The sequence below is a fragment of the Zootoca vivipara genome, chromosome 10, assembly GCF_963506605.1.
Source record: "Zootoca vivipara chromosome 10, rZooViv1.1, whole genome shotgun sequence".
NCBI lineage: Eukaryota > Metazoa > Chordata > Lepidosauria > Squamata > Lacertidae > Zootoca > Zootoca vivipara.
Window position 1 is genome coordinate 70,179,411 of NC_083285.1, and position 25,290 is coordinate 70,204,700.

General features: G+C 49.1%; 1 protein-coding gene across 7 annotated transcripts in view; it reads left to right on the forward strand.

The window, feature by feature from the left end:
* Positions 1-25,290, forward strand: part of SHANK3 (SH3 and multiple ankyrin repeat domains 3) — a 425,727-nt gene that overhangs the window by 260,275 nt on the left and 140,162 nt on the right. For all 7 annotated transcript variants that reach the window (XM_060279323.1, XM_060279324.1, XM_060279320.1 and 4 more), the window contains one exon: positions 15,031-15,144. In XM_060279323.1, coding sequence (XP_060135306.1) covers positions 15,031-15,144 — 114 coding nt within the window. The remainder of the gene's footprint in view (positions 1-15,030; positions 15,145-25,290) is intronic.

Here is a 25,290-nt window from a genome sequence, read left to right on the forward strand (position 1 = left end):
CTCCCTGGTCCTGAATGGGGCAACTGTGGCCCTGAAGGACCAGGTGCGCAGCCTGGGGGTCATTTTGGACTCACAGCTGTCCATGGAGGTGCAGGGTCAAATTCTGTGTCCAGGGCCGCTGTCTACCAGCTCCATCTGGTACGCAGGCTGAGACCCCCCCTGCCCACAAAACTGACCGGTGGCTCAGAGAGTGAACCTCAAGCTTCTGGGATCACGGCAGTGGGGGCCATACAAGGGACTTGAGCAGAACGGCCAACGGGCCACGTCCCGTCTAAGCACAGGGCATGGGCCTCCCCAAAACATCCCAGTTCCTGTTGTGCATAAAAAGAGCCCTGCTGGATCAGGCCAGCAAAAGTCTACCTATTTAGTCCGGCATCCTGTTCTCACAGTGGATAACCAGACTCCCATGGGAAAGCCACAGCCAGGGTTCGAGCACAAGAGCCCTCTCCCCTCCCGTGTTTTATATTCAGAAGCATTGCTGCCTTCAGCTGCGGAAGCAGAGCGTAGCCATCTTGTCTAGAAGCCATTGATCTATTTCTTTCCCATGAATGTGTCCTCTTTTAAAGCCATCAAGCTTGGGGCTGTCCCGCCTCCTGTGGCAGAGAGTTCCATAGATTAACTATGTGCTGGGGGAAGAAGAACTTTCTTGTCTGTCCCGAATCTCCCAACATTCAGCTTCATTGCACGTCTAAGAGAACTTTTCTGTCTCCATTTCCTCCATGCCATGCAGAATTTTATACAGTGGAACTCTGTTTATGAACACCTTGGTTTATGAATTTTCGGTTTACGAACGCCGCAGACCCATCTGGAACGGATTAATTCACTTTCCATTACTCTCAATGGGAAAGTTCACTTCAGTTTATGAACGCTTCAGTTCATGAACAGACTTCCGGAACCAATTACACCCATGCTTCGGGTTAAGTACGCTTCAGGTTGAGTACTCCGCAGACCCATCTGGAACGGATTAATCCACTTTCCATTACTTTCAATGGGAAAGTTCGCTTCAGTTTATGAACGCTTCAGGTTAAGTACTCGCGGACTGTCTGGAACAGATTAATCCACTTTCCATTACTTTCAATGGGAAAGTTTGCTTCAGTTTATGAACAGACTTCCGGAACCAATTGTGTTCATAAACCGAGGTACCACTGTACCGTTCTTGCATGTCGACTCTTCCTCTCCTTTCGTCTAAACGAAAAAGTCAGAAACTCTGCCATCGTTCTTCATAAGGTGGTCACTCCACCCCCTCGATCGTTTTGATGGCACTTTTTCTGAACCTTTTCCCAATTCTGCAATATCCTTTTTTGAGGTGAGGCGAGCAATATCTTTATTGCATCTTTTCTTGCAAGCTGGTTCTGGAGCTCAGTGGCTGCTCCTTCAGTCACACCCCACTTCGGGGGGGGGGAGTGGGGTGTTGGAGATTCATTCCCCATGTACAGTCATGGGTTTGTTGTCTATCACATGACTGTATATGTGTTTAATTTCTACAGGAATGGGAAGTGACATAGACAGGAAGTTTGTCTTACTGTGTGTTCCTGAAGTGGGACGATTGTCCTTTGCTCTTTCTCTTTGCTGCCTGATGCTAGAGAGAGAGGGAGACATGTTGCAGTGCTCCGAGTGTGTTTATATGTAAAGAAAAGTAGATTAGCCAAATGCTGCGCTACTACGCAACTGTGCAAACCTCTGCGGATCCCGTAAGTGTGCTGATGTCTCCAAGGCATCAGACTCTGTGATGTTTGGGCTGGAGAATGCTTAAGAAGCTCCCGAACGATCTACCAGGAGGGAGAGAACATGCCAGCTGGGCATGTTTCTCTGCAAGGTTCTACTCAAGAGTAGGGCATCCTGACATGGCGCAGACCTGCCCTTCTCCATTCTGGCTATGGGGGTCCCCTTTCAGCAAGCCTTAAATTCTTCCTCAGAGCAATTAACCCAGCCTCCTCCTTGGTGGCCCCCGTCTTCTCATGAGCACAGATAGCAATCAGAACTTCTGCATTATTCATCGGTTTGGGGAATAATTTTGCATCTTTCGTTCCATGAGTGCTGACATACTAGAGGCATCAAGGCACCGGAATCCCTGGCGCTGCTGCGGGACGCTATAACTGCCGAGTGGGAACTTGCAAGCGGTGAAGCGGCGTTTGCAAAATCTGCACCGGTTTTCTGCCCTGGTGCATATAATCATGCATATAACCAGTGAGGGCGGTGAAGGTCCTGTGTGAGTGTTTGGAGGTGGTTGGAGGTTGGATGGCGGCTAACGGATTGAGGTTGAATCCTGACAAGACAGAAGTACTGTTTGTGGGGGACAGGAGGCGGGCAGGCGTGGAGGACTCCCTGATCCTGAATGGGGTAACTGTGCCCCTGAAGGACCAGGTGCGCAGCCTGGGAGTCATTTTGGACTCACAGCTGTCCATGGAGGCGCAGGTCAATTCTGAGTCCAGGGCAGCTGGTTATCAGCTTCATCTGGTACGCAGGCTGAAACCCTACCTGCCCGCGGACTGTCTCCCCAGAGTAGTGCATGCTCTGGTTATCTCCCGCTTGGACTACTGTAATGCGCTCTACGTGGGGCTACCTTTGAAGGTGACCCGGAACTGCAATTAATCCAGAATGCGGCAGCTAGACTGGTGACTAGGAGTGGCCGCCGAGACCACATAACACCGGTCCTGAAAGACCTACATTGGCTCCCAGTATGTTTCCGAGCACAATTCAAAGTGTTGGTGCTGACCTTTAAAGCCCTAAACAGCCTCAGCCCAGTATACCTGAAGGAGCGTCTCCTCCCCCATCGTTCTGCCCGGACACTGAGATCCAGCGCCGAGGGCCTTCTGGTAGTTCCCTCGTTGCGAGAAGCCAAGTTACAGGGAACCAGGCAGAGGGCCTTCTCGGTAGTGGCGCCCACCCTGTGGAATGCCCTCCCACCAGAGGTCAAAGAGAATAACAATTACCAGACCTTTAGAAGGCATCTTAAGGCAGCCCTATTTAGGGAAGCTTTTAATGTTTGATGGATTTCTGTATTTTAATGTTTTGTTGGAAGCCGCCCAGAATGGCTGGGGGAACCCGGCCAGATGGGCGGGGTATAAATAATAAATTATTATTATTATTATTATTATTATTATTATTATTATTATTATGCAGGGTAGTTGCTGAATGGTAGATGGGCCCTTGGAAGCTACTCTTGTCATTTAAAAGAAATAATTTCATCCACCAGGACAATTGACTGCATGTGTATTCTCACTTGTGTGTGACATGACCTCTGGAACTCACCGCTGCAGTAGGGAGTTGGAAGCATGGGCTTTCATGACTAGTGACTGTGGGTGGGTACGTGTGGGCGCATTCACACATGCAGTGCACAGATTCACATGGCGGCCTTTTGCCATTTTAGCATCACTGGTGGTAGTGTTAAAATCCGCCTCATTGTCTTACCCACCCACACGCAAAACCCTTGCCTGATGCTTAGGTCCTCGCTTCTCCTTTCTTGGTCCTGAGGGCCTCAAAAGTTGAGGTCAACTTGAGCATCCAGCACCAGCAGGAATCCAACAGGTGCCAGCTGCTCCCGTTGCCAGGAGAGAAAGTTCCACCTGTTGAAAGCCTGCCTGCTACGTTCCTTTTCAAGACGGCAGCCTTTCCCTCCTTTCTTTCTTTCCCCACTAAAAACCCTTGCAGCCCTAGTTGTGCCGGGAAGAGGAGGGGACGGCTTTGAGGTGGAGAAGGGGAGTCTTCGGTGGGCAAAGGAGGCCGGTCGCGTCCAGCCGCAGACACTCAAGAGCAGCTGCAGAGAGGCTGGGAAGGGCGAGCCAGGCAGGCAAGGAAGGGGGGGTGAGAGGAAGGGTGCAGGAGTACCAGCTTGGGCCCAGGGCCGTGGGTGCCACGCAGTGTGCATGGCCCTGGCTCCGAAATTTGTGGGTGCCCGGCCGCTTCATTGGGAATTTTGGGGGGAGTTCGCAGCTGCAGTGCAGAGAATGAAGGGTCCCTGGTTCCAATTGTTGCTGCAAGAGTGATGTGCCCTTTAACGGACTTGAGCAAGAGCCCACTGATGCGTGTGTTTGAATGAGGAGCCCCACAATTCTTGACTTAGAGAAATTGAAGGGTTGGAAGGGACCCCGTGGGTCCTCTAGTCCAACCCCTGCAATGCAGGAGTCTCAGCTAAAGCACCCAGGACAGATGGCCATCCCACCTCTGCTTACAAACCTCCAAAGAAGGAGAGCTCACCACCTTCCAAGGGAGTCCGTCTTACTGTCAGTGTCACAGCTCTCACCATCGAAAAGTTTTCTGATGTTGGGGCTGGAATCTCCTTTCCTGTAACTTGGATGCATTGGTTTGGGTCCCGCCCTCCAAGCTCGCTCCCTCTTCCATGGGAGAGCCCTTGTGCTATTTGAATTTGGTCATCACATCCCTTTGCCCTCCATGACTTTGTCTCATCTTCTTCCAAAGCCATCCAAGTTGGCCTGGCCATGCCTCCTGGGGCAGGGAGTTCCATAGTTTAACCATGAGCTGCGTGAAGAAGGACTTGCATTCGGGTGAGGGTTGCCTGCCTGATTTCACCTGGGCAGAGGCGTCTTTCCCATAGGGCTCATTGGCGCGTTGCGCCAGGGCGCCGGCCTCTCAGGGGCACCCCAGCGAGTGGGGGAGCTGCACGGCTTTGCCAGCACCCTCCCCTTTCCCTGCACGCTGCCAGATGGTTGGTGGGGCGCAACGAGCCACTAAGCCCTATGGCTCCTCCTCCGCTGCCTCCTCTCCCTCAGCCGCGGGAATCCCCTCAGCCGCCACCCATCGAGCCACTGTTGTCTGAGGGAGCGGAAGTGGCGGGAGCGGCCTCCTCTGCATCACCGGTGCCCGCCGCCGCCCCACCACCACTCTCCGGGGCACAGGCGGCAGCGTGGCAACCGCCTCCTGCTCCTTGGGCCGCTGGGCAGCAGCGAGAACGCCGGCAGTGGGCTGTCGTTGTCAGGCAGTGGAGGAGGAGGAGGCACCCCGGAGCCTCGCAAGCGAGCGCGGGGTTCCAGCGATCTGGACAGCCACGCCGTGGCCACCACATCGGCAGCATCTTCTGTGGCCAGCAGCTCCGGGGGCTACGAGGTGGCCCGCAAGTTGGGTCCTGAGTTCTAAATTCTGGGAAAGGGAGGGGGCGCCGGAGGGATATTTGCGCCACAGCGCTGGATGTGCTTAAGACGGCCCTGCATCTGGGCTTCTTGGGAGGGAGGGGGGGGAATAGATTTAAAGAATCCCAGACACAGCCGTCCCTCAATTTCGTGCCCCACTGGGGTGAGGATGGGGGCTAAATTGACTTTGTTCGAGTCTCACATAAAGAGGGCAACAAGCCAAGCAGCACCCAAGCTCACGGTCAGAGGAGACAGGCTGGGAGGAGTGCCACCGTGCCACCCTTCCCTGGGCACCCAGCGCCATCCTTGGTCAGCTTGTGGGGTTGGCGCTGCGGACCTGACCCTGCATTAAAAATCGAGCTTGTCAATTCCAAGGGACTAATGAATTGTTAAAGCTGAAAAAGTCCTCATTAGCTTTGGGGGGGAATAAATTAATTCCCTTCTAGGCTGGCTTGCCTTGATTGGCATCTCTTGTATACATAAATGTTTAATTAAAATACATAATGAGTGTGAAATGATCAGCCGCCTGAGCAGCTGGAGACCTGGGGGTGAGCAGATCTCTGAGTGAATGCACACACAAGCACACAGCCATGCGCCCAGGGTTTGGTGCTTCTTCACCTTCCTGCTGTGAGTGTGCAAGGGTCCACTATAGTGAACTGGTTATAGGAAGAAGCAGAAAAGTTCATTTCAAATATTTTTACTCTGCTTTGTGGTTCCCTCATTGCGAGAAGCCAAGTTGCAGGGAACCAGGCAGAGGGCCTTCTCGGGGGTGGCGCCCGCCCTGTGGAACGCCCTCCCATCAGATGTCAAAGAGAAAAAACAGCTACCAGATCTTTATAAGACATCTGAAGGCAGCCCTGTTTAGGGAGGCTTTTAACGTTTAATCGGTTATTTTATTTTATTCTTCTGTTGGAAGCCGCCCAGAGTGGCTGGGGAAACCCAACCAGATGGGCGGGGTATAAATAATAAATTATTATTATTATTGCCCACTAACCGCGTTCAAACTGGTTTACAAATGCAAGCAATAATTTGAAAGGAGCAGCTCCAAGCACAAGAGCAAATTAATAGGCCATCAATAAAACAAACACTTTGGAAGCAGCTTTCGGCAAGCTTCTGCTGTCTGCCTCCACCGACAAAGGAATCTGTTATAATTGATTTATGGTTACCATTAAATTGACTATGACATTATTAAGGTGTTTCAGGGCTGTGTGTAAGATTAATACAATTATTAATTTTAAAAGCAGGGCGCTGTATTCAAGCCTCCGTTGCCATTTGTCTGTGTAGTTGAAATATTTATGTCCCTCGACGTGACAGAAACGTAGACGGTGTCTTGGAAAAGGAGCATAAATAAGGCATCATCGGAAATCCACAAAAATGCAAAATTCATGCAGTGTGTTCTTGCCTGGTGGGGGAGTTTGTGGGCAGAGTCAACACTACCGGGGGTCCTACAGCCTTTGCTAGTTCAGTGTGTGACAAGATTAGTGGCCTGGCAGGACTCTCTTAAGGTCTGTGGGTTGAAGTTGCTAGGGGGCGGATAGCCTGGGGGTGGGGGGGCTGATGCCTTCGTGCCCTGACTTTGGGGGCTTCCATGTGGGCGCACCTGGGTGATCAAGGTGGACAACAGAGGGCTGGCCTGGAAGCAGACACCAGATGCAGCAGAAGCCTTGGAAGACGGTGAACTCTCCTTCCTTGGAAGTTTTAAAGCATAGGTTGGAAGAACATCTTCCACGGATGTTTTAAGCTGTGATTTCTGCATTGCAGAATAGAGTGGTACTATGACTTCCCTTAGATCGTGAACAGATCGCGAAGCTGAGGCTCCAATACTTTGGCCACCTCATGAGAAGAGAAGAATCCTTGGAAAAGACCTTGATGTTGGGAAAGATGGAGGGCACTAGGAGAAGGGGACGACAGAGGACGAGATGGTTGGACAGTGTTCTCGAAGCTACGAACATGAGTTTGACCAAACTGCGGGAGGCAGTGCAAGACAGGAGTGCCTGGCGTGCTATGGTCCATGGGGTCACAAAGAGTCGGACACGACTAAACGACTAAACAACAACATGACTTCCCTTAGGGACCCAGGTGGCGCTGTGGTTAAACCACTGAGCCTAGGGCTTGCTGATCAGAAGGTCGGCGGTTCAAATACCTGTGACGGGGTGAGCTCCCGTTGCTCGGTCCCAGCTCCTGCCAACCTAGCAGTTCGAAAGCACGTCAAAATGCAAGTAGATAAATAGGAACCGCTACAGCGGGAAGGTAAACGGCGTTTCCGTGTGCTGCTCTGGTTTGCCAGAAGCGGCTTTGTCATGCTGGCCACATGACCTGGAAGCTATACGCCGGCTCCCTCGGCCAATTATGCGAGATGAGCGCGCAACCCCAGAGTCGGTCACGACTGGACCTAATGGTCAGGGGTCCCTTTACCTTTACCTTATGACTTCCCTTGATCTGGACACTAGACTTCTGTTGATGCAGCCTAGAATAGCAACGACCTTTTTTGCTGCTGCATCACGCTGTGGACTCATGTTCAGCTTGTGGTCCACCAAGACCTCTAGATCCTTTTCACAGGTACTGCTAGTAAGCCAGGTGTCCCCCATCTTATATTTGTGCATCTGGTTCTTCCTGCCTAAGGGCAGAACCTGACATTTATCCCTATTGAAATTCAGTTGGGGCAGTTGAGCCATCAGACTGATGTTCAATGATGTGTTTTGTCAATAAAAGGACCAGTGAAGGTTTGTGTCCTGGTGTGTGTGTGTGTGTGTGTGTGAATTTGTGAATTGCTTTCCTCTGTGTCCATGCAGAGCTGTTCTGACATCATCGCAGGTATGCTAAGATACCGGTAACGGTGGGAGGTATTTAAATTTGCAGCTTGTCCAGACATTTGCAGGATGGGGGTCCTGCGGATGTCATTGGTGAACCTGCGTTGCTTCTCCCCTCCCCCTCCAAACAGGCCATTTCCCTTTGCTCAAACCTGCCTCTGTTGAAATTAGCCAACCCCACGCAGGCCTGCCAGAGGCTCAGCATGCAGCCCGTTTATTAGATTAATTGGGCGTTTGCAAATGCGCTTCTCTGATTACATTTTAAATTGCTAACAAGCGAGGCTGCCGCACAGAACAACTTGTAGGGCAGGCGGGGGTTGGGGTAGGGGGGAGGCAGGTCTGCAGACCAGCTGCCACTGCGCCAGTGACCAGGCTGTTGGTCACGCTTGCAGGATTGCTGCATCGCTGCGGAGGGTGTGTGTGAGAGAGTCCGGCTGCAGGATCCGGCCAAAGGGAGCCTGCCGTAGTCCAATATCCTGTTCTCACAGTGGCCAAACAGATGCCCCAGTGGAGAGCTTGCAAGCAGGGCCCAGAGCAGGGTGGATAAAAATCAATGGGTTTTTTTGGGGGGGGGATCATAAAAATTTGATTTTTTAAATTTAAATCAGATATTTTTAAATTTAAATTTGATTTTTTTATTTAAATTTGATTTTTTATTTAAATTGGATTTTTTATTTAAATTGGATTTTTTAAATTTAAATCGGATTTTTAAAAAATTTAAATTGGATTTTAAAAATAAAATGCTTTTGGAGGAAAAATCATTCTAAAGATACAGTTTTCTATTTAAGTTGCACTATAGTCCAAAGGCATCAGGAAATAAGGATTTGTTTTAAGTTTTTCATGTGGGCTGAAACTCAGTCTAAGGTTTGTTTGTTTGTTTTAAATTGTTTAACCACATCAGTTAACCAACATGGATGCATATGCTATAATGTTTATAATGTTATTGTTTTAGTTAAATAAATTGTTTAATTTGTTATTAAGGAAATGATTGTTTTTTTCCTTCCAATAAAGTATAGCAGAAAAGTTGTCCAAATATAAACAGTTAACTTATTAAACCTCACAATAATTTCATAATTATCTGCCTATGTATAATAATAATATTATAATAATTTATTATGTATACCCTGCCCATCTGGCTGTGTTTCCCCAGCCACTCTGGGCGGCTCCCAATCGAGTGTTAAAAACAATACATGTATATGTATTTATAATAGTATAACCAACTCAGTAATTTTTGATATAACAGCAAAAACTACTCTGAAAAATTATTATTCCAAAAACGAAACCTTCACCTGGTTGTAAATATTAAGGAGATGCCAGCAAGGAGGAGTCTTTCCGTAAGAAAATAAATACAGCAAAAATGATTTGAATCAAGTCTTGCTGACTAGTGACTTAAATCGTGACTTAAATCGATTTGATTTAAATAAAATCCACCCTGGTCCAGAGTTTTGCACTGCAGAAAGGCCAGGCTTCTCCTGCGTCATGACATTGGTGGGCTTCGTAGCATTTATTTTCGGGACTTCCTGACAGTTGCTGGTGGAGAGGTGCAGGATCTGACTGGCCCAGCAGCCTTCGTTGTTTCTGGACAAATGTGGACGGCTCAGCTCTCTCCCCCATTATTCCATCCTCCAGCTACTTTTCCAATGGTCAGGGAGAAGATACCAGTTTTGTGTGTCTTCTCCCCTGCAGGAAGAAAATCAGCTGTGTGCTTTTAGTGGGAGAATAGCCCTGCAGGGAGAGGATGAATTGGCTCCTTCGTGCAAGGGCTGGGTCAGAGCGGAAGCTGGATGTTATGAGGGAAAAAACAACCTGCTCCTTTCTCGTTATGGGATAATCAAGAGCCCATATAGAGTCCTCTTTTTAGGGTTCTCTATCGGCCGGAGAAAATAACAGAGGCCAACCAGAGAATATTGAGAAGCAAAGCAGCTAGTAAGCCTGATCTTTATTAAAGCTGTTGCAACACACACAGGAGGGGGGGGGGGGAGAGACCCTGAGCCATGCGCGCAAACCCTTATACAGTGGTATCTCGGTTTACATCCGGGTTCCACGGCGTCAGATGCGCAGACGCGATCTGCGCAGCTCGCGCATGCGCAGAAGCGCTCTGCACAGCGCATGCGTGCGCAGAAGCGCTCTATCGCTGCTTCGCGCACGCGCAGAAGCGTGCCTTCGGGGAGTGAACGCCTCCGTGTAACAGTCCCGTTACAAACGCCGCGGACCCGGAAGTGTTTACATCCGGGTTCCAGGGCGTCAGATGCGCAGATGCGCAGATGCGCAGCTCGCGCATGCGCAGAAGCGATCTGCACAGCGCATGCGTGCGCAGAAGCGCTCTATTGGTGCTTCGCGCACGCGCAGAAGTGTGCCTTTGGGGAGCGAACGCCTCCGTGTACGAACGCCTCCGTGGAACGGATCGCGTTCGTAAACTGAGGTTCCACTGTATAGACATTTTGAAATTGCCCGCCCTGGAGTCCAACACCACTCCCAGAAACATCATATATACATCACAGAAGGGGTGTGGCAGAGAAGGAGTGGAAATCTCTGTGTGTGTTGTTTTTCTCCTGTCTGCCAGGTTGTTGTTTAGTCGTTTAGTCGTGTCCGACTCTTCGTGACCCCATGGACCAGAGCACACCAGGCACTCCTGTCTTGCACTGCCTCCCGCAGTTTGGTCAAACTCATGTTCGTAGCTTCGAGAACACTGTCCAACCATCTCGTCCTCTGTCGTCCCCTTCTCCTAGTGCCCTCCATCTTTCCCAACATCAGGGTCTTTTCCAGGGAGTCTTCTCTTCTCATGAGGTGGCCAAAGTATTGGAGCCTCAGCTTCAGGATCTGTCCTTCCAGTGAGCACTCAGGACTGATTTCCTTCAGAATGGATAGGCTTGATCTTCTTGCAGTCCATGGGACTCTCAAGAGTCTCCTCCAGCACCATAATTCAAAAGCATCCATTCTTCGGCGATCAGCCTTCTTTATGGTCCAGCTCTCACGTCCATCCATCACTACTGGGAAAACCATAGCTTGAACTATACGGACCTTTGTAGGCAAGGTGATGTCTCTGCTTTTTAAGATGCTGTCTAGGTTTGTCATTGCTTTTCTCCCAAGAAGCAGGCATCTTTTAATTTCGTGACTGCTGTCACCATCTGCAGTGATCAAGGAGCCCAAGAAAGTAAAAGTCTGCCAGGTTACCTGATTGGATTACCTGGGCATCCTGGCCACTCTTTTGTTATGATAACGACTCAATTCCTGAATCCAGGTCACAGACTCACACCCTGTTCCTCTCTTAAATGTGCCCTTGAGACAGGATTTGTGAAAGAGACAATGGGGAGATTTCCCCATTTCCCTCAAATATTTGAGGTCATTTTGGGAGAGAGAAAAATGGTTTCAGGACTTTTCTGTGGGTTTCAGACATGTGGTCTACATATTTGTATGTGTTTGCTTGGTATATTTGTGAACAACTATTTTATATATAGAGAAGACCTTAAAATTCTTATAACAGTGCACATAATCCACATTTTAAAATGCTGCGGCAGCAGGATATTTTGGCCCTGGAAAGTGCCACCAGCCAGCACTGGTCGCAAGGGGTCCGGCATTTAGGCTTTCCCTGTTTTTGGTCGAAACAAAAAAAAAAATCATTCCAGTAGCACCTTAGAGTCCAACTAAGTTTGTCATTGGTATGGACTTTTGTGTGCATGCACACTTCTTCAGGTATCTGCTTTAGATATTTGCATCCCCTGAATTCCTGTTTCATGTGCTTTTAGGATACCATTTTGTTGGTCTTAGGTTGTGTTTCATTTGAATGTGATTAGCTGTGATTCCTGCATAGCAGGGGGTTGGACTAGATGGCCCTGGGTGTCCCTTCCAACTCCACAATCTTGTGATTCCATGGTATTGGTTGCTTTTTATGCCGCACACCACTTACGTATTGCAAAAAATAATAACAACCCATTAAGTGGCTTATAAATGCTTTTAAATAAACCAATATTGGGTTGTAGTCAGCTGACATTTACTCGGTCCTGTTGATGTTAATGGCCATGACTAACTTAATTAGTTAGTGCGAGACAGGAGTGCCTGGCATGCTATGGTCCATGGGATCACGAAGAGTCGGACACGACTAAACGACTAAACAACAACAACAACAACAACATAATTTTGGATTAACGCTTAATCCGTTAATTTCACCCTATTGACTCTGAGTTAAAGTTACTTTGAATACAGCTCTTTATTTTATCGAGCCACCACCATCAGCACAAATTTACAGTGGAAGCAGAAAAGGGAGGTCCCTGCACCCAAGGAGCTTGCAATCTACATTTTGCTTGGGTGGGAGTCAAGAGAGGAAGAATAAATTTTCTCTGGGGTTTTGTGTGTGTGTGTGTGCGTGTGCGTGTGTGTGTGTGTGTGTGTGAGAGAGAGAGAGAGAGAGAGAGAGAGAGAGAGAGAGAGAGAGAGAGAGAGAGAGAGAATCTACATCCATTTCATTTACACAAAGTTGGCTCAGGTTACAGGTAGGTAGCCGTGTTGGTCTGGGTCGAAGTAAAATAAAAAAATTCCTTCAGTAGCACCTTAAAGACCAACTAAGTTTTTATTTTGGTATGAGCTTTCGTGTGCATGCACACTTCTTCAGATACAGTGAAATGGGAGTCCCCAGGCACTTATGTAGAGAAGGGGTGGGGAGGGGGAGGGGGGATCACTCAGAAGGGTGGTGGAAATGGGTGATTGACTGACTGATAGCTGTTGATGACCGAAAACGACTGCAAATGGTTTTGCATGAAAAAGCAAGGGTTGAGATGGCTGAAGATCGCTTATCATGTATAATGAGATAAGAATCCGATATCTCTGTTCAAACCAGGTCCCTCCATGGTTTTGAGCTTGGTGATAAGTTGTAATGAAAGTTGGCTCAGTTTCATTACAGGCTGAGGGCCAAGAGTTTAACCCATTGGTTTCCAAAGTGGGGCAGTGGGATTGCCTGGGTGGGGTGGGGTATCTAAGAGGCAGATGGGTGGCATTTTTTTGGGGGGGGGGATGTTAAAGGTGTCAGTGACTCCCAGACTTTGAAAAGCTGGTATCACTGGGTTAAGTTAATCAGTTTTGTTGAATTAATGGCACCAAATAGTTTTAATTGGATTTTGAATTAAAGTGCAGCGAGTTGTTACTGTTTTGCATTTTGTGTGTGTGACAGATGCAAACCACGATCCTGAATAATCTGTTTTATAGGGACGAATTTATGGAACCAAGCGGGGTGGGGGCATATGCACAGAGAAAGGGCCTGGCGTTCCTCGGCAGGGGCTACAGATTCCAGCTTGCCCGGAAGGCAGACTGGATAGCCTTGCCCGGCCTGGCAGGAACCTCTGGGCAGCGAGATCCAGGCGCTTGGCATCTCCCTTGAAACCACCAGCTGCAGGCTTAAAGCATTGGAGCTTTAACCAGCTTCCCCATTTGCATTCCTGCCTCTGATGCAGCCATTAATACATATTGATTTACAACCCACCAGAGGCTTTTAATGCTGCGTTTCCTCCCTCTCATCCTCCTCGTCCCCCTCTTGCCCCACCCGTCTTCCTTGCCCACTTCTGCATGGTCAATATGGCAGAGAAGTGCTTCTGTTCCAGCTAGCGCGTGGCCCGAGTCCTTTCCACGGTCTTGTTAACTGAATCATTTTGGTTAAATTGTGTGGAATGATACAATGCTGTTAATTGGAAGGAGCCGGAATCATTAGGGAGAAAAGGGCAGCTGTTGGCTTGCACCCAGATCTCTCTCTCTCTCTCTCTCTCTCTCTCTCTCTCCACCACCCACCCTCTCCCGAGAGTTAAATTGTGCATCTCCAAATCAAATTTGGTGGTTCTGAACAGACAAGGGAGCATTGATGTGCAAATGCAGGGGCAGAGGTGGGGGGGGGGGTCCAGGCAGGCCTCCACCCACCCAAAAATAATGGAGAAGCCCGATTGTATAGGAATCTGGATCTGCAATGCATCCTCACTCGGTCCCGATTCAGGAAACAAAATAATCCCTCGTCTCAAGGAACCCTATCTGTACAGCAGCTGCTTCTGTGATGCTGCATTGCTTCGAAAATAGTTTGCTGCCGGGGGGGGGGGGTGTGTGTGTGTTCCGCAGGTGCTCACAGGGCCCCCCATATGGCCCCAAGTTTCAGTTGGCCTGCAGAAGCGACAGAGCTTTTAGTGCGGCTGGCCTTGTCCTGCGGAACTCCCTGCCGGTGGATATTCATCAGGAACTGCCCCTGCCTTCTTTCAGATGTCTTTTGAAAGCCCTATTGTTTCGGCAGGCCTAAACAATATACATTTGGGCGACAGTCTTCTGTAGTGGTTAGAGCATCAAACTGTGACCTGGGAGAAGTATCAAGAAGTTTTTTTTAAAAAAATAAATTGTTTTTATATTCTGCTGGAAGCCTCCCAGAGCAGCTGGGGAAACCCAGCCAGATGGGAGGGGTGACATTATTATTATTATTTAAAATGTGGCTCCCTTCTACGATTGTATTGAAGACTTATTCAAACTCGCAACATGTGAACAACTTGCATATAAACGCAGGCTTTCCATGGACAAATTCAATGATATTTGGAATCCGTTCTTACAAATACTGTAATAGGTTAAGATCTGGTGAAATACAATAACAACCTTGTAAAGGATACAGTTTTGCCCCCCCCCCTTATTTTCCATTCTACATGGGTTCTACATGGGTTTCTCTGTTTCTTTTTCTCTCTTTTATTTATGTCTCCCAATGTTTAGTGCATATATAATTACGTACTTTTTGCAGATTTTTTTTTTTTAAAAAATCCACCAGGACAGAAATTTTTACCCCTGAAAAAGAGGTTGTGTCCTGGAAAAAGAGGACACATGGCAACTCTGCATAATGACAGAGGTGAAGCAAACTAGCCAGTCTTGCCCAGGGCCCTAGGAAAGGAGTTTTTGGGAAGGAACCAGGGTCCAAGAGGGAGAGTTGTGGCAGCAAAGCCCAGGGAGAAAAGGCAGTCAGGGTGAATGGGTGCCGTTGGAATCCAACGGGGTGGTTTGTTATTCTGGAGCCATCTCTGTTTTGGGGTACATGGGTGCAATTTGGGGGGCCTGTGGCTTGGTGGCTCCTCTTTGCTCTTTTCCAGGGCGCTCCCTGACCTCTCTCCCTCTTTCCCCCCCCGCAGTGCTCAGCATCGGAGAAGGAGGCTTTTGGGAAGGAAGCGTGAAGGGGCGGACGGGCTGGTTCCCGGCAGAATGTGTTGAGGAGGTGCAGATGAGGCAGTACGACTCAAGGCAAGGTAAGGCCCCCCCGTGGCTCAGCACACCCCAGGAGGAGGAGGAGGAGGAAGAAGAGCTCGCTTGCAGAAACCTGCCTGGATCTTTGCTCAGAGAAGGCATCATAAGGGACCCCAGGACGTTGCTCAGGGTGGGGTGGGGAGGGGTTTGTCCTGGCTCAAGGAGAAGCCCCTCAAATGTAAGAACCGCTTTTCCAGGTGGTCCACATAGCTCAGCATTTTATCTTCTGGCGGATGCTAGACTTTGACCACAGGGCAGTTCCACAAGTGTGTGTGTGGGGGGTGATGACGGTTTTATTATTTGTACCCCACCCATCTGACTGGGTTGCCCCTCTGGGAGGCTTGCAACATACCATATACCCTGTGTATAAGAGGGAGGTTGCCCAGACTTGTTGAGCTTTATTTGTTTATTTATTAAATCTTTATTAAGTTTTACACAAATTATCCAGATAAAATATAAGCAAATAATAAATATAATTTTTTTACACAAAACCAAACACACCTATTATTAACAATATACAACTAAAAAAAACAACAACAACTTGCCAATAAGTATCTAAATCGTAACCTCAATCAGATAGATCATATAACCATGTATTGTCAAATAAATTAATTTCTTTTATATTCACATATATTCTTCTTTAGGTTGACTTCCACCTGTTCTCGTCCCAGGTTACATAGCTCATATACAGTAATACAGCTTTCCTTTACAATCATTCTAGGGAACTCAACGGAATATTAAAAGTTAATCCAAGTTTTAATTTGGGGGCACCGTTTCTTCACATAATCTCCGAATTTCCCCCAGTTTTGTTTGAATTTCTGATTACTGCCCCCTCTAATCGAATTTGTCCATTTAGCCAGATCAACATAATCAATTACTTTGAGACTTGTTGAACTTTTGGGGGGGGCAGAGTTGTTGAGCTTTTTTTCCGGGGGAATTGTCAAAAATCGCTCACCCGCCTGACATACACTGCCACTCGCACGCATCGCAAACGCCTGCTATCGTCTGTCCCTGCGCCGACAGAAGCTGCCAATCACCCGCCCTAGAGCCGCAGCAACAGCAAATCAACACCATGCCAAATACCGTATTTTAGAGGAGGGAAACAAGAATAAAACAACAACAACAATCTTTATTACGGTCCATAGACCCATCAATTTGTTACCAAGCGATACACAGCTGGGACACCCCACCCTCAAACCACTCAGACATCTTACTCAAATTCGGAATAGGAAACATTAGTTCTTGTGACCACCGATAAAAACTTTGCCACTGCTAGTGTTCTGGCATTTGACCGGTCTTCCAATAGGAACCTGATATAGAAATCCTCTGATTTTCCTGGGAGCAAGGCTAGCAGGGGTGAAATCACTTCAGCCCTAGCTTGCTCAAACTTCCCACAGTGCAGCACAATGTGTTTTATAGAATCTACATCATGGGTGCACGAGCACAGTCTTTCCTGGTAGGGTACTCCTCTCCTCTCCTATAAAATATTCTGAATCAATGCCGCTGGCGGTGGCGGTAGCAGAGGGAGGGGCAGCCCGCTTTCAGGCTACCCGTCCCTATCCCGCCCCTCAGCCGCCGCTGGGAACCATGGCTCCGGCGGCAGAGGCATCCCTCCGTTCGAGGTATCCCGCTGCCGTCCAGTGCCTTCGCTCCATAAGACGCACAGACATTCTCCCTTCCTTTTTAGGAGGGAAAAAGTGCGTCTTATGGAGCGAAAAATACGGTACCCGCTGACAATCTCTGGCTCGCAGCAGCAACCAATCACACGTCCCCCCTATGCACTATCCATGTATATTATAACTTCCAATTACTAACGTACTTTTTAAATAAAAAAGGTCTTCTTCTACATGGAAAAGTACGGTATATAAAAACATACTAAAAAATCAAATGTTAAAAAGCTTCCGAACACAGGGCTGCCTTCAGATGTCTTCTAAAGGTTATATAGTTACTCATCTCCTTGACATCTAATGGGAGGGCGTTCCGTAGGGCGGGTGTCTCTGCCGAGAAGGCCCTCTGCCTGGTTCCCTGCAACCTCACCTCTTGCAATGAAGGAGCTACCAGAAGATCCTTGGAGCTGGACGATGGGGGTGGAGACGCTCCTTCAGATCTATAGGGCCAAAGCTGTACAGTATATGATGGCGAAACCCATTCCGTTTTAAGGTCTCCAGTAGCTCATGCTTCCTGTCTCTTATCGAGGAAGTTTTCCTTCTGGTGATCCTAGCTAGCCGCCACCAAACCCTCTTCTGCTATTCCCCCCCCCCCCAACAAGAAAAACGGCTCTGAAAACCATTTGCATCCGTGGCCTTCTTTCCAAGGAGAGCTGCCTCACCGAGCACGCAGGTTCTCCTTTCTTTCTCCAACAGAGGCCAGAAGGGACCTCCCGGGTTTATAGAATCATAGAGTTGGAAGAGACCACAAGGGTCATCCAGTCCAACCCACTGCCAAGCAAGAAACACCATCAAAGCATTCTTGACATATGGCTGTCAAGCCTCCGCTTAAAGACCTCCAAAGAAGGAGGCTCCACCACACTCCTTGGTAGCAAATTCCACTGCCGAACAGCTCTTACTGTCAGGAAGTTCTTCCTAATGTTTAGGTGGAATCTTCTTTCTTGTAGTTTGAATCTATTGTTCCGTGTCCGCTTCTCTGGAGCAACAGAAAACAACCTTTCTCCCTCCTCTATATGGCATCCTTTAATATATTTGAACATGGCTATCATATCACCCCTTAACCTTCTCTTCTCCAGGCTAAACATACCCAGCTCCCTAAGCCGTTCCTCATAAGGCATCATTTCTAGGCCTTTGACCATTTTAGTTGCCCTCCTCTGGACACGTTCCAGCTTGTCAGTATCCTTCTTGAACTGTGGTGCCCAGAACTGGACACAGTACTCCAGGTGAGGTCTGACCAGAGCAGAATACAGTGGTACTATTACTTCCCTTGATCTAGATCAGGGGTCCTCAGACTTACCTGGCTTTGGGCCGGTGCCTGCCGTGCCGATCGCGCGGCGGGCCAGAGGGCAGGGGAGTGCACGCCTGTGCGCATGTGCGCACACACTTACTGGTGCGGTGGCGCGCTTCGAGGTCGGAAAAATAGCCAAAAATCGTTTGTGCGCATGCGTATGGGCCTCCCCCGACCCGGAAGTGCACCGGAAATGACCTCTTCTGGGTCGGGAGAGGCCCATACACACCTGTGGGGTCGACTCCTGGCACTTTGCAATGAAGTTTCGTTAAAGGAAAGCTGTTGAGAGGTGCAGAAAGATTAGAAGTCGTCCCTACACGCAGACTTGCTCAGCAACAGGCTTCTAAAACTCCCGAGCAGCAGCTGGAAGCCAGGCTCAGCTACTCTCTTCTGAGATTTCGTGGAGGGCTAGAAACGTGCTTTAAAAAAGCAAGCGCCAAGACTCTCGGCAGTGTGTGATCTGCACAGCTTTTAGACAGTGGAAAAAGTGGTGTTTGGCAGGTACTGCCTTCCTTTGCAACATCACCTCGCTTTGAAGGCAGATCAGACTTAGAAAAGGCTTTGTGCATCAATCTTCCCCCCCCTTTCCTCATTGCTGCCTTTCTGGAGCTGCCCAGATAAATGTTTCTGGCAGTTCAGCCTCGGAGTGTATTGGCACAGGCACAGGCCGGTGCAGTAGTGGAGGGCAGCTGAAAAGGCTCCAGGTTTGCTTAAGTGGGGAGTCTGAAGAGCACCCACATGTCCGCCAGATAAAAGACACTTCTATTAAAAACCTCTCAATCTCTCTCTGCCCCTTCCAAGCTTCGTCTGGTTGTGTAGCAGGCCTTTGTAAATGGACAGTGAACTAGAATGCCATATTCAGAAGTCAGAACCTGGTTTGTATTGGAGAAAAGAGGTGGGCTTTTGGAGAAAATGTTTTCTGCCCAAACCAAGTTTCAAACCATCAAGATTTCAGCTTGACATTTCGAGACAGGAATTATCTGGACCGGAATGGTGGTGACTTCAGGGGAAAGGCTCTTTGTCCTCAACAATTCCCAAGGGAATTGGCTGCCCGGTGCCACCGAGAAGCACTCTGTGCTGCAGGATCTGTCCCTAGCCCCAGATGCCCTTTCCTTAAATACGGAGGCACGGGAGCCCGCTGTGGGGTGTGCTTCTGCTGGTGTGGGGTGCAAGGGCCCTACAAGAGCTCCAGGTTTTGTCTTTGCTGCTGCTAGCTGTTCCCATCACACGCAAATGAGCAGCTCCTTGTTATTCTTGATAACTTGACAGGCTCTTCTCTGTTGCTCGTTTTCTGGTGACGCTCATTCCTCCCGGGTGGCTTTTAAAGGTCACCCTTCCCTCTCCCTCTCGTTCGATGTCTCATTATGTGCCGAAAAAGCAGGGGGGAACCAAAGGGTGCAAAATGTAAACTCTCCACAAAGGCACTTCAAAGGCCCAGAGTGACTCCCAAGGGGGCGGAGGGTGGGTGCCCCCCCCAATCCCCTGGCAGATTAGAACGGGATCTTTGGGTCTGGAGAGGCATTTGCCAGGGGTAGTGCAGCTCATTCACTAGGGTACATTCAGGCCAGAGGTGCAGAGTCTCAGGTCCACGGACAGAATGCGGCCCTCCAGGAAGCTTTAAGCGGCCCTTGGGACTCTCCTTTCCCTGGCCTTGCTGCACATCCTCCTCTCGTGTTTCCTCCAAGCTGGGATCTGTGTCTTTGAACTCTGTTGATCATAGAATTGAAGGGACCCCCGAGGGTCCTCTAGTCCAACCCCCTGCAATGCAGGAATCTCAGCTAAAGCATCCATGACAGAGACGGCCATCCAAACTCTGCTTAAAAACCTCCAAGGAAGGAGAGTCCGCCACCTCTGGTGGAAGACTATTCCACTCTCAAACAGCTCTTGCCATCAGAAAGTTCTTCCTGATGTTCAGTCGGAATCTCCTTTCTTGTAACTTGAAGCCATGGGTTCGAGTCCTACCCTCCGGCGCGGAAGCAAAACAAGCTTGCTCCCTCTTCCAAGTGCCTCTTGCTTGCCTGGATGGAAGATAGGGAGAAGGCTGCATGTGGAAACTGGTCTGCTGCCCGGGGGTAACATTTACATGTGTCGCTTGGCCCACTTTTCATGATTTTATTTATTTTTATTGGTTGCTTTAATTTATATCCTGCCCTTCATCACAGGGTGGGTGTGTCACGGCATAAAAATACAAAACGTAAAATGCAAAAACGCAAAACGTAATGAGAACAAGTGAAAACCACCAGCAGCCCCCTCCCACAAGCACAAAATTAAAAAGCCACAGAAGAGAACTCGTTGTCTCTTGCCTAGCCCACCACCAGGTATCTGGCCCCTGAAAGGTTGCCCAGGAAGGTGTCTGGCCCTCAGGCCGGAAGAGGTTGCTGGACCCTGGCCAAGGATCAGAGGTTTCGCTGGAATTTGCTTTGCCCCCTCAAAATGGTAATTTATCCTTAAAACGTTGTCCCAAGCAGCAGAGCTTCTATCAAACCCGAAAGTACTTTCCCAGACCTCTCCCTCATTTCTTTTCCCTGTCCCACAGCTCTTGCCGTCAGAAAGTTCTTCCGGATGTTCAGCCGGAATCTCCATTCTAGCCATTTGAGTCCTTTGGTACGGGTCCCCAAGTGTGCGCCTGGAGATGCGCAGAAGAGGCAGGATGCCTGTTTCCTGCTGTTAATTTATGGAATGCTTGCCTAGACGTGGAGTCCTTGTGAAACCTTGTGAGGCAGGATGCTGTTGCATGTGGCTGTGATCAAAGACCCAACCAACCCACTACGTGTGTGTGTTTGTGTTTGTGTATATTTAATTCGTTCTGCGAGTTAATTCGTTTTGCGAAAAATTCGTTTTGCAAATCGCGGTTTCCCATAGGAATGCATTGAAATTTCTTTTTTTGCCCATAGGAACGCATTAATTAAATTTCAATGCATTCCTATGGGAAACCACGATTCGCAAGACGAATTTTTCGCAAAACGAATTCGTCTTGCGAGTCACCATCAGATCTCAAGATGCATTCGTCTTGTGAAAAATTCGTCTTGCAGGGCATTCGTCTTGCGAGGTACCACTGTACAGAGGATGTGGTGGCGCTGTGGTCTAAACCACTGAGCCTCTTGGGCTTGCCGATCAGAAGGTCGGCGGTTCAAATCCCCATGACAGAATGAGCTCCCATTGCTCTGTCCCAGCTCCTGCCAACCTAGCAGTTCAAAAGCACACCAGTGCAAGTAGATAAATAGGCACCGCCGCGGCGGGAAGGAAAACAGCATTTCTGTGCACTCTGGCTTGCTTCAGGGCTAGATTTAGGTTTGATGAGGCCCTAAGCTCCTGAAGGTAATAGGGCCCTTTCTATGTCCAGCTGTCCTTTGTCAACAACAAATGGTCGCTGTTTTTTGTGTTATATGCTATATGGTAATTAATGGACCTCATAGGTATCTAAAGCCATTTGCACATAAGAAAATATGTATTTTATCAAAGTAATTGTTGGAACTGAAATACCGTGTTTCCCCTTTTTTAAGACGTAGTCATTAAGTAAGCCATGGCAGCATTTTTAAGCATTTGCAAAAGATAAGACATACCCTGAAAATAAGACATACCTCCATGCCTTGTATGAAAACTAACACCCTCCTTATGGCCACTACTGGGAGTAAGATGTCGCTGAATTAGACTGAGTTCCTATTTAAGTGACTAGATTTTGGATTTTAAAAGCGAGACCGCCGAGCGCCCCAGCCAGCCAGCGGGACCCAGCCAGCCAGCGGGGCCTGGGAAGCGGCTGCTGTTGTAGTGGTGAGCTCGCGGAGCGCCCGGCCGAGGAGATCTGCCACCCCACCGCCCGGAACCGACTGCTGCAGAGCGGAGCGCTCCGCAGCGCCGAGCGCTCAGAGCGCCCAGCAGCACCGGGCGGAGCGCTGGAGCCAGCGGCCGCGCCTCCGCCCGGCCGAGGAGACCTGCTGCCTCACCGTCCAGAACGGCTGCTGCAGAGTGGAGCGCTCCGCAGCGCCTCAGCAGAGTGCTCAGAGTGCCCAGCAGCACCGGGCGGAGCGCCGGAGCCAGCGGCTTCGCCTCCACCCGGCCGAGGAGACCTGCCGCCCTGCCGCCCGGAATGGTTGCTGCAGAGCGGAGCGCTCCGCAGCGCCGCCGCCGAGCGCTCAGAGCGCCCAGCAGCACCGGGCGGAGCGCCAGAGCCAGCGGCCGGCCGGCCGCCAGGATCCAGCTGCTGGAGCGCGCAGAGCGCTCAGCAGCTCAGAGCACCCGGCAGCGCCGGAGCCAGCGGCCTCGCCTCTGCCCGGCCAAGGAGGCTTGCCGTCCCGCTGCCCAGAACCAGCTGCTGGAGCGCGCGGAGCGCGGAGCGCTCAGCAGCTCGGAGCACCCAGCAGAGCCCTCGCCCCTTTCTTCTGCCGTCTGGCCTGTCTTAAAAGGGGCGCAGCGGAGAAAATGCCTTTAAAGGGTGATCGGAGGGGGACGCTGTGGGAAGATGGGAAGATGGGGGCTTTCTATTTCATTGTTTAATAGGGTTGCCATATTTTGCAAAAGCAAAAAAGAGGACGCATTTGGCAACTCCTGCTTTTAATTATGGATCGCTATGACGACTCTGCCTGTGATAAAGAGGACGTGTCCTCGAAAAAATATGAGACATGGCAACCCTATTTATATCTATATTTGCTCCATTGGTTAGAGCATGGTGCTGATGATTCTTAATTGCAGAGGGTTGGACTAGATGATCCTTGGGGTCCCTTCCAACTCTTCGATTCTATGATCATCTGGAGGGACACAGGTTTTCCCATCACCGATGGAGAAGACCTGTGAACCTGAAGACCTGAGAATATAGTACTGTACAGCTGGAAGGGGGTCCCCCAAGGGCCATCCAGTCAAACCCCCTGCAATTATGCAGAAATCACAGCTAAAATAATCCCCATCAGATGGCAGTCACAGCTGGAGAAGCCTTGGCCATCCAAACCTGGGTTTTAAAACCTCCCATGTAGGAGAGTCCAAGCTCAATAGCACCTCAGAGCACTGAAATCTTTGTGCATACATTGTATTGTTCTAATACATACAACAGCCTTGTCAGGTAGGACAGAGCTCAGCAGCGCTGCGCGTAGCACACAGCAGCACCCCGAGCCAGCGGCCTGGCCCAGCCGAGGAGACCATAAGACACCCCACCAAAAATAAGCCACCCTGTGTTTTTTTAACGAAAAAAAGTTATAAGACGGTGTCTTAAAAAAGGGGAAACACGGTACTGTTAAGAAGTACAGTGGTACCTCTACTTACGAATTTAATGTGTTCCGAACGCACATTTGTAAGTCGAAAAAATTTGTAAGTCGAGTCCCAAAGGGTGCTCATCAATGGCTCCTCCTCATCCTGGAGAGTAGTGACTAGTGGGGTGCCACAGGGTTCTGTCTTGGGCCCAGTCTTATTCAACATCTTTATCAATGATTTGGATGGTGGGCTTGAGGGCATCCTGAGCAAGTTTGCAGATGACACCAAATTGGGAGGGGTGGCTAACACCCCAGAGGACAGGATCACACTTCAGAATGACCTTAACAGATTAGACAACTGGGCCAAAGCAAACAAGATGAATTTTAACAAAGAGAAATGTAAAGTACTACACTTGGGCAAAAAAAATGAAAGGCACAAATACAGGATGGGAGACACCTGGCTTGAGAGCAGTACATGTGAAAAGGATCTAGGAGTCTTGGTAGACCACAAACTTGACATGAGTCAGCAGTGTGATGCAGCAGCTAAAAAAGCCAATGCAATTCTGGGCTGCATCAATAGGAGTATAGCATCTAGATCAAGGGAAGTAATAGTACCACTGTATTCTGCTCTGGTCAGACCTCACCTGGAGTACTGTGTCCAGTTCTGGGCACCACAGTTCAAGAAGGATACTGATAAGCTGGAACGTGTCCAGAAGAGGGCAACCAAAATGGTCAAAGGCCTGGAAACGATGCCTTATGAGGAACGGCTTAGGGAGCTGGGTATGTTTATCCTGGAGAAGAGAAGGTTAAGGGGTGATATGATAGCCATGTTCAAATATATAAAAGGATGTCATATAGAGGAGGGAGAAAGGTTGTTTTCTGCTGCTCCAGAGAAGCGGACACGGAGCAACGGATTCAAACTACAAGAAAGAAAATTCCACCTAAACATTAGGAAGAACTTCCTGACAGTAAGAGCTGTTCGGCAGTGGAATTTGCTGCCAAGGAGTGTGGTGGAGTCTCCTTCTTTGGAGGTCTTTAAGCAGAGGCTTGACAGCCATCTGTCAGGAATGCTTTGATGGTGTTTCCTGCTTGGCAGGGGGTTGGACTGGATGGCCCTTGTGGTCTCTTCCAACTCTATGATTCTATGATTCTATGATTCCCATAGGAATGCATTGGGAGAAAAAATTCGTAAGTCAAAGCAACCCTATCTAAAAATTCGTAAGTAGAAAAAATCCTATCTAAACCGCATCCAAGATGGCGGACGGAGCTCCGTTCGTAAGTAGAAACATTCGTAAGTAGAGCTATTCGTAAGTAGAGGTACCACTGTATATTAATAGTGCAAATTGGGGGGGGCAAGAAAGTGGGGCCCTAAGCTACAGCTTGTTTAGCTTATACAGTGGTGCCTCGCTAGACGAATTTAATTCGTTCCATGGGTCTATTCTTATAACGAAAAATTCGTCTAGCGAATCCCATAGGAATGCATTGAATTTTTTTTACCTTTCCCCCCCATAGGAACGCATTAATTGAATTTCAATGCATTCCTATGGGAAACCGCGATTCGCTAGATGAATTTTTCGTAAAAATGAATTCGTCCAGCGAGGCAACCTCCGCTAGAAAAATCCTTTCTTTAAGCAAAAATTTCGTCTTACAGGGCGTTCGTTAAGCGAGGCACCACTGTACGTAAATCCGGCACTGGTCATGCTGGCCCCATGACCTGGAAAGCTGTCTGTGGACGAACGCCGGCTCCCTCAGCCTAAAAGCGAGAGAAGCACCGCAACTACAGAGTCACCTTTGACTGGACTTAACCGTCCAGGGGTCCTTTACTTTTTGCCTTTTACCTTTGTGTATATACTCCGCGCGCTGCTCTGGTTCGCCAGAAGCGGCTTAGTCATGCCGGCCACATGACCCGGAAGCTGTACGCCGGCTCCCTCGGCCAGTAAAGCGAGATGAGCGCCGCAACCTCAGACTTGTCCGCGACTGGACCCAGCGGTCAGGAGTCCCTTTACCTTTTTA